This window comes from Lampris incognitus, chromosome 8, assembly GCF_029633865.1.
Source record: "Lampris incognitus isolate fLamInc1 chromosome 8, fLamInc1.hap2, whole genome shotgun sequence".
Taxonomy (NCBI): domain Eukaryota; kingdom Metazoa; phylum Chordata; class Actinopteri; order Lampriformes; family Lampridae; genus Lampris; species Lampris incognitus.
In genome coordinates, this window is record NC_079218.1 from 17,656,109 (window position 1) to 17,665,777 (window position 9,669).

Genomic DNA, 9,669 nt, shown 5'->3' on the forward strand with positions numbered 1-9,669 from the left:
AATAAGGTCATGCAGAATAAGGCATTAATGAGTACGTAATAATGACCAATTAAGAGCCAATATGTTGCCAATTTGCATGCTAATAAGCACCTAATTAATGGTGACTACGCTCCCCATACTTAAGTGTTACCGAAAAAGGTTAACAAGTAATAGGGGTGGGAATCACCAGAGGCCCCACAATACAATATCACGATACTTAAGTCACGATATGGTAGTACAGCGATTTTAAACATTTTGCAATATGCTGAGTATTGCGACACATATATTGCGATACATACGTATATTGTGATATATTACCTTTTTCAACTGCAAATTAGGTCCCCATAGGGAAACTTTGTCAACATCTGTTTTATCTAATAAGATAAAGTTTTCAGTCCTTTCATCTCACTTCAATCATGTTTATTACAGCAAAATGGGATTGACAAGCAGACAGACTGACCAACACTGTCATAGATACCTTTCATATTATTTATATAAAAAAAAGATCGCTACTTGGTGTCTGTGTATCGATACAATAACGCCCCGCACATGTCAGGATACAATGCTGTATTGATTTCCCCCCCACATCTAACAGGTAACAACAACCTTTGCTAAAGCATTATCAAAATGTGGTCTATGTGGTAGATATATATTCTGCAGTTTGTTTTAAAAAGGCTACTAGCATTTAAAAATCACATTCAATATTGCCCAAATATACAGGCAAGGCTCCAGTATGAATAAATTACCATTTTTTAATTCTTTCCATAACTTTTAATAATTATGTTCAACACAGCCCTAAGGCCTGCAGTGATTTTGGCATTAAAGAACCAATGAAATAAAAAATGCATTTTCATTCTTGTTATCACTTTTATCTGCACTTGATTTACAATTATTTTAACACAATGTGCTAGAAATAAAAAAAAAAGTGTTTTATTTTTGTGTTTAATGTTTTTCTCTCCCTGAAAACTATAATTTTTTAGTTACATCACCCTGCACCTGTGGGCGTACACTAAAAAACGTCCAATGAATGGGACATGAGTTTGAGAGAGGACCAGTGATCGTCTACCACCAAACTGAAACTAGCCAACTGCATACTGATGTGCACATTCTTCAAAAAATGTCTGGTCATTATTGGCTGTTAGTCAAATCAAACGCTCTCCCCTCACAAAATCCCATTCGACAGCTCCATTCCATTCAGATACACGTCAAATTTCAGAAGTTAGCAGTGCTGTAAATGCTGTTTCATGGGACCTTTAAGTATTATAGTATTGACATACACAAATGCAATGAAAAATCTAAAATCTGTGCAAATACAATGTAAAAATATACTTTTTTTTTTTTTTTACAACCCTGTCACAGTGACTATTCATGATTGATTTTAGTGCAAACCCTGACAAGGAGTCCCACGGTAATTTCGTTGAACTTAACAGATAAACACCTCCACCAGCCTCAAAAGCTATAACTCAAGCAAACACTAACCAAAATACCAGAACACCCTAGTGAGCTACTGGAACAAGTAAAGTAAATACTTCACTTGCCGGTGAGCTAAAGCCATAATATATGTTTGCATGTACACAAATACATTCAAACCATACAAATTATACCATTAAAAATTGTCCTGCACAGCATCCCCATTTACACAAGCTGCTTAAGATCCTCCGTATCCTTCATATTCATACAGTTTTATTTTCAAACTTTCCGCAAAAGTACAACAGCTGAAACGTGAAAATGTCCAACGAAAGTGAAATATTGATTTAAATGTTTTCATATCTATGGCCAAAAGAAAAGGCATAGACATTGCACAGTACCTGTCATGCAGTCCGATGGGCATCGTCTCTCCTCTGTGTGCAGGGTGCTCCATACCCTCACCAAAACCACACCTCTAAAAAAATACAAGTGAACATGATTATGCTTGTAACACTAAAAGGAAAAAAATTATCCTTGCATTGGTAAGAACACAATATGATAATAATAGCATAATAGACAATGCAACAGTTTTGTTGTGACACTTTTTTAACACTATAACAGTTTCACAATCTCTACGCTTTATAAAAATAGCATTTGTTTACGATTTCATTGATAATGGTGTGGAAGTCAATTATTGTTTTATGCCTTGTTGGGCTTTTACACTTTCACTGAGGAACCTTTACAATGCAGTTAGACAGACAGGTAAAGGTGGCGCTATACTTTACGAGAACTGGGCCGATTCTCACGCCGGGCTGTCCTCGCTGACTGAAACCACAACAGGCTAACAATCGGGGGTAGATTATCCTCTAGTGTGAAAGGGCTCAAGACTCGAGATTCTGTCACCCAAGAATTTACCCCCCACCCTCCGTGCGGATTCCCGCCCAGTCTTTGCAGCTGACTTTTTTTAAGCGTGTTTAATTTTGTCACAACTGTGTCGCATAGAGTGAATGGGTCAGAGACTGAAATCAGAGGCCAGCTATGGCAACAGCCAATGGGGTTGAAGCTTTGGAACATAAACAGAATGGGTAAGATGTGCAGTGACTTCATCAACAATAAATCCAACCAGTACACACAAGGGGAAAAGCATTCAATAATAATGGCCTAGAGAATGGCTCATGATCAGCTGCCTTTACTCTTCATGTAAAGTAGGCTTTGCGGTAGCGGTCTCTGAAGCAGGGTCTCCTTCAATGTGCGACATCGTGACTTTTGTTTTTGTTGCGTTTGGAGCACAGTGACTGCTGTACAAACTACGCAACCAAATAATTGCTTTGCTCTGTATTTATTTATTTAATTGTACTTTGACTGGCAAACTGTCTGGCTCTTTTCTTCAGCGGTCTGTGTTCCTCGGCTTTCTTTTTGAGCAAGACGTGTTTCTGCGAGGTTCTGCTAAATTTGAGATGAGACATGAAGAATTGGACAAGTCTTTCAAGTGTAAAACTCTCAATCGGTCCCCTGTCACCTCATGTGAATAGGCTCACCACGGAAGTCAAGACTGATCATTTAGACCAGTTTTTGAGTCTGAATAGCCTGTGTCAGCAAAGCCTGGTTCAGCCACCAAGGGTGTGGGAGCCTTAACGGAAATCTGCCCTTAGAGGACTAATGTCTACTAATGTTACATATGGTGTAACGTATTTCTACAGCAAGGCCGAACGGTTCTGAGCACAGAAAGAAACCCTTCAGATAGACTTTCCATGAGTGAATGGCTTGGCATGGCATGGTTCTAAACTGCTCATTTCTGAATTTTTTGCCCCATTTGATAACCATGCTGAACATGGCCAGATCGTGCCGGCGGGTGGGCATAATAACATTAGCATTCAATAACTGGTTTTACAGTCACGTATCATCTAGTGACGCCACATCTCATACGGTCAGACGTTCCCATGAGAAAGACACCACTCTCTTTTGAATAGAAATAAGTTACAGAATAGTGTGACTTTCTCTGGGGGACCATCTTTGATACTGTGTTGATACCATATTACATCATGCACTCATCATCCTACAGTCCGTATTGAAACCACAATGAGCAGGCATTTGTCTTTTTCGATTAGTAAACAAAACAAGGCAAAGCAGTCAATGGAGGAGAAGCTGGTGCCAATACCGCATGTGCATTACATATCAGATGCTGTTTCAGGGTATCATTTGTTGTAGTCATTGTAGTATTTCTGTGGTACTTCCTAATCATGATTTCAGTGCCATCACTAATGGAAACACAAACAATAACTGTGCACATGACTCCTAACCGGGACAGCAAGGTGTGCAGAGGCTTCATTATGGCCTCAGTATGATAGAATAAGGATGTGCTTCCACTGGATTTCTCTTTCAAAGAAACAGCTCTAATGCTACAGCTGTAAGAGGTAAAATTACAGTCAGAATTTGTAAGGTTAAAACTAAAATACATATATTTAAAACCAAGATAAGGAAGGTGAAAACTAAGGCTCATTCAGACAGGGCAAATTTTTCTAAGGGAGGTGGGGTAATATCATTTATTACAGCACTATTCAATAATTTTTTTTAAAAATTTGACTCCCTTTTTCTCCCCAATTGTACTTGGCCAACTACCCCACTCTTCTGAGCCATCCGGTCGCTGCTCCACCCCCTCTGCCGAGCCATGGAGTCACCAGCTGCTTCTTTTCACCTGACAGTGAGGAGTTTCACCAGCGGGACATAGCGCGTAGGAGGATCACGCCATTCCCCCCAGTTCCCCCTCCCCCCCGAACAGGTGCCCCAGCCCACCAGAGGAGGAGCTAGTGCAGCAACCAAGACACATACCCACATCCGGCTTCCAACCCACAGACACGGCCAATTGTGTTTGTAGGGACACCCAACCAAGCTATTCAATAATTTTAATGCCATCTGGATGGGCCATGTTGGCGATTTTTCCCCTTCTACCAAAGTAATAATTCCTGCCACAAATACCTACATTGAACTCAAAAATAAAACCATCTTAGAGGGTGTTAAGAACACTAAAAGTGAGTTGTCACATCACAGCATGCGCTGTGACAGTCCTGAAAACTCTTTTTAAGATTATACAAACTAAGGCTAGGACTAAGTCTTTGGGAAAGTCACTTAGCATGAACTTAGTTTAAAATGTGAATGTCTATGACAACTGCTAACATTTGTAATGTTTGCAGTGTTACAAAACTTCCACTTCAGAGTTTCTGAATATGCCTTGCAGAGTTTCAAGATACTCATTTCAGAAATACATCTCCCCTCCTGCAGAGTCAGATCTGATCTTTGCAGCTTGGCATGCTGAGATTTCTGGCAGAATTCTAACAGGACAGAAATCAGAAATTCTGAAAGGAACAGCCCAAAACAACCTGAATCTCAAGTAGTCAGACCTCTCCGCTTTGTAAAAATTATTAAGGGTCTGAGGAAAATTTCATCGAAATTGGGATAACGAGACCCCCACGAGATCCTGAAACAGCTATATGATTGGCTATGAGTTGGAAAACGTTTGGCTCTGGAAACAGCATCTCTGATTGCATTTCCTGTTTGAGTAGAAACAAGTTTCCATCTTTTTCTAAGTTATGCTAAAAATAATAATGGATTATTTTTTTTCTTGTTAAAGTGGAGCGATATGGCAAACGTCTAATGTTTTGGATGGAATTTTTGCAGTTGTTATCTTGTCCAAGCCAAAGTTTTGCTGGCATTGAACAAATAAGTTGTTCTTTGCAGGATATTGCACGGGTGAGCACCAACGCAAGGATCTGTCTTCAGAGACGGTGTAATTTTATTGGTCTGAAGCATGACAAAAACCCATCAAGTCTCTGCCCCTTTTCTAACCAAGTTTGGAGAAGACTGAGTTCTGTCTACGTGAGATTAAAAAACCCAAACTAGCTTGGGCAGGAACTAATGGAGGGTCAACTAATCATGTACATGTAACCAATCAACACATGTCCAACTAATGAGTTCCACTGGTCAGACATCACATCATGTAAATGAATACAACAGTTTATCTTCAAATGTGTTAGTTAATTTGTTACATTTTGTTGGAGCACACAGGATTAGTTCAACCTGTTAGTTCCCACCCAGGCTGGTTTGGGTTGTTGTGAGCTGTTCCTTTCAGAAGCCCCTTTCACAATGTGGCGTAATTCACAAAATTTCTAAGCACTTTGCTGTGCTGGGGTCATATGTGAACGTGAGCTGGAGTCAATATTCCGGAAAAGTTGTACTGGCATTTTCCCAGCTCAAGACCTAGTAACATTTCCAGAAATGCTCCAGAACAATAGTTCACACAAAAGTCATAACATTATGATGCCAAGCAAATAAAGGGTTGCGCAAATCTTACAGAAGATGGTTTAATGCAAGCAAGCAAACAAACAAACAAACCAAACACAAGGAATGAATGATGCATTTAATCCGCAACTTGCCTACCTTTCTGGCACTGTCATGTGCAAACAAAAGCTATCTGGAAATCTTACAGATAGAGACTGTATGTGTGAACAAGGGAAACGACCGGTGGTACAGAAGAAGTCACTCTGGCAATGCTACACAATGTATGTGAGAAAGAGGCTAACGCTTAAGGCCTTACCTCAGTTAGAATACTGCTAGAAATCCTATAATGCAAAACTGCAAAGCTCAGATTTAATGAGTGTGCTGAATCTATGAAAAGTGGGTCCAAAACTCTGAAGTGAAAGGATTATAATACTGCAAACATTACAGGTATTAAGCAGTAATTACGGACATTGAAATCTTAAGTTTGCAACTTTCAAATCTTAGTTTTAAGCTTCCATATCTTAGTTTTAAACTTCCAAATCTTAGTCTTGAACAATTCTTGATTTAAATCTTATGAATTCTGACAGTGATTTTTACCTCACAGAGCTAGAGATGAGTGCTTGGATTGGACTCTGTCAAAAGCCTGTGCTGAGTGCTGGGCAGAGATGCTGGGTAGTTTTTGCTATCAAATGAGATACATTTCATGACAAAAGAAATATTACTCCTGCTTTCTTTTTACATGGTGTGATAATTCACAGGCAAACTGTCAGATAAAAAGGTTTTTTTTATTAGCACTTTTTATTGAATCTTTTTTGTTTGATTCCACTTCTCCCCTCTGCTTTGACAAAGAAGATCTAGATTGTTTCCCCTATAGTCCTGCCTCTCCTTCATTCTTTTTTTTTTTGGTGGAAATAGAAGTGATATTGATTAGTTATGCGCTTCAGTAGAAGTTGAAATTGCTTCAACTTCTGAAAGAGGTGAAATGCTCACTGACCCAGGCTCTAAAAAGAGGTTAGGTCCCTGCACTGGGCCGAGAGCACTCAAAGCAGACTTTTCCATAGAAAACAATAGTGACACGGTGATCTTTTTTTCAAGGTCTCCAGTGAAAACACAGCCTAAGATTATCGAATGACAATTCACCAAGTCTTTACTTACTTGGATCCAGTGACAGTAGTACCTCTCATCTATGACTCTGCATGTCCTTGTTAAAAAATAATTTCCACTCTTTAATTTCTAAAATGTCAAATCTAACAGGTTTTACATCCCAACAAGGCCATCTGCACATGAGTTGCGTTTTAAAACTTTATCCTCAGAAAAATGAACTGCCTCTAGGTAAATCTGATCAATATTTTTTTATCATTTTATTCATTTTATACATTTTTTCCATGGGGTCTACTCAGTTACAATGACTGTTTGCAACTGCCACCTACTTTCAAAATAAAATCTGACTAGTTAGGAGTATGTCTAACTTGTAAAACTAAGTGATGACTGTGTGATTTCTGCTAGAAATGGAGCACCTTTTAAGTTTAAAGGTTATTAGCTATTACACATCTTTATTTTGTCATATAAAAGTTGAAATGCTCTTAACTTTTGTCTTAGCAAGGTTCAAACAATCAAGTTGGACGCTAAAAAGTCCGGCTGGCAGATGTATCAAACAGTTAATCTTAAAAACATGCAAACAGATTTTTTCTGATTGATTTCAAGATTCAACTTTATGGATGGAATGCGTCTAATCTATTTTAGGCTATGGTCATGTTAAACTCAGCTGGTTTAACATGGCACTATTGTTAGTCAAGGGCTGATCCCACTGGGGACTTGCAGACAATACCCTCTTCGTACCGAAAGGCACTTCAGATTTAAAAACAAAAAACAAAAAAAATCTATAAACAGCATATCTGAAGGAGAGGCTTGAATGAAGGTATGTTTTGGGCACCCTTTCCCCACTAATGAAATCGGATTGTTACATCAGATTTACTACTTTATGATTTATGTTTATATGTAAACTCTCTAAATAATTAACGAGTATTTTGTACAGGCGATTAGTAACTTATTTCCATGTGCGCATTTAGGGAATTCATTTAATTGTAAAAGGTGGAGTTTATAAACTACATTGAACTGGATTTGGGTTTTACTTTCAGTCATGCTAAGACTCATGCTTGTTCTGTCAGTTACAAGGAATGATGCCCGTATAAGTTATGCAAAGGTGTTTTACTAGCCAAGTGTAATACAGCTGGGTAAATTTTAAGACCAGTGAGAAAAAACCTTGCTTGCTAGCTAAATGCATTCGTCTATATTCGGCAAATCACGTCACCACTACCTATGCAAATTAATAACACAGTCATTTACGGTAATGCTATGAACCCGTGGCAAAACTGATTTTCTGGCCATGTTGTTAGCTGTCCTGCCACCATCAGTGTGAACAGGCTATGGCTAGCTAGCTGACCCTTGAATTTGACCATTAGCTAGCGACCGGACTGAAATAGATTAGGACAAATCAGCGTACTGACTTTTTCGCCGGTTACTGTCTTCACAAACGTCAAAAAACTCACATAGTTTAGTTTAACTCTAGCGTTCGCCATGCAAAGAGCCAACGATGCTAATAGGCTAACGTTAACGTGAGTTAGGTCAGGTCAGTTATTAGTCTGTTTAGTTCGTTTGCCACCACCAACAAATGACTGTGACAAATTGTTGGCGTTATGCTGGCATATCCGTAACACATTATGTGCAATATTTTACCACTTATATCAATCTTAAATGCTCTCTATGAACTTCTAAGCGATTAAATCCATACCTTCCAACTTACGAGCAACGTTAACTAGCGTCCTTGTTTTCCTTCCGAACCCTCAAATCCACTTACGCTGGTTGAACCGCCCTTTCCGCCGGTATCCAATGGAATTGTCGCTTACTGGAAAAGCTGCCGCATCCAAACTTGTCACAGGTGGAAGCGTATGGCAATCTTTATCTATTGGCCGAAAACTTCCGTTACTAAATAAAGTGGTTCAGCAGAAGTATTGGAGACTCGGAGACGCTGTGTGGCATGTTGCGAGATTCTGTAACAACTTTACAACGCGAAGCTTTCACAAGCAGGGACTTAATATGTGGCCGGGTGAAGCCCTACAATAACAGGGAAGCCATCTTCTTTTAAATAAAGGTGTTGTCACTATCGTTAATTACTGTGTTTTTATCAGTTGATAGCTTTGAGCCAGCGATAGGGTTTTGCTACTGTTGTCATTGTTAATCTGTGAACATTTGATTTCGGAAAGAACGGAGAGAGGGGATTTTATGCAATAAAAGGTGTCTTTGTATATAGTGAAAATAGAAAAAAAAGGAAGCTAACGACAGAAAGATGTCCGCACGACAACACGCAACTTTTTTAAATCAATATTTAGGTTAAACTCTCATTTTGTGGCAGTCTCAATTTTACAACATAAATTCAGATGATAAAACGTCAATAACAATCATACAAACGTCCTTTGAGCTTCTCTCCCTTTCTATCCAAAACGAGCCAACTAAAATATATTTATAAAAAAAAAGATGCCTAGTACTGGTAATTTAATTTATGCATCACTATCGCACAAATTACATACCCCAAATTCCTATCCTTTAAAATTAAACACAAGACTTCCAGATTAGCTCTGAACTATGGTGGCCTTACCCCCATTGCCCCCTAGTTTTTTGTTACAGCTGGGTTTATGATATTTTTGGAAGCTTGCAACACCTCTTATTTCGCTGGAGCCCATTTCCACGAGTATAACGGTTCAAGGTGAACTGTACACCTCAAGCAAAAAGGAGGCCCATATTCAAAAACATACTGGAAAAGGTAGTAGCTATGGGGACAGCTCCCAGTGGGTTATGTTTTATAAAGGTCTGCACTGTTTTATAAAGATCACTTTTCAACTCTGAACAATGAAACACGCTGTTGACAAACCAATTCGAAAGAGTGACAGATCATGTCATTGTAGATGATGTGTGCTTGCTGCATACTCAATGCTATTGCTAGCTGATATG

The 9,669-nt window shown here is 38.9% G+C and overlaps 1 protein-coding gene across 2 annotated transcripts in view; it reads right to left on the reverse strand.

The window, feature by feature from the left end:
- klhl13 (kelch-like family member 13) overlaps positions 1–8,496 on the reverse strand; it is a 69,453-nt gene extending 60,957 nt beyond the window's left edge. Inside the window, exons 1-2 of one of the 2 annotated variants that reach the window (XM_056284635.1) lie at positions 8,465–8,496; positions 1,788–1,861 (exon numbers count right to left, since the gene is read on the reverse strand). In XM_056284635.1, coding sequence (XP_056140610.1) covers positions 1,788–1,840 — 53 coding nt within the window. In that variant the 5' untranslated portion in view covers positions 1,841–1,861; positions 8,465–8,496. Of the gene's footprint in view, positions 1–1,787; positions 1,862–8,452 lie in introns of both variants that reach the window. The other variant, XM_056284634.1, reaches the window with a different exon arrangement.
- Positions 8,497–9,669: the final 1,173 nt, after the last annotated feature.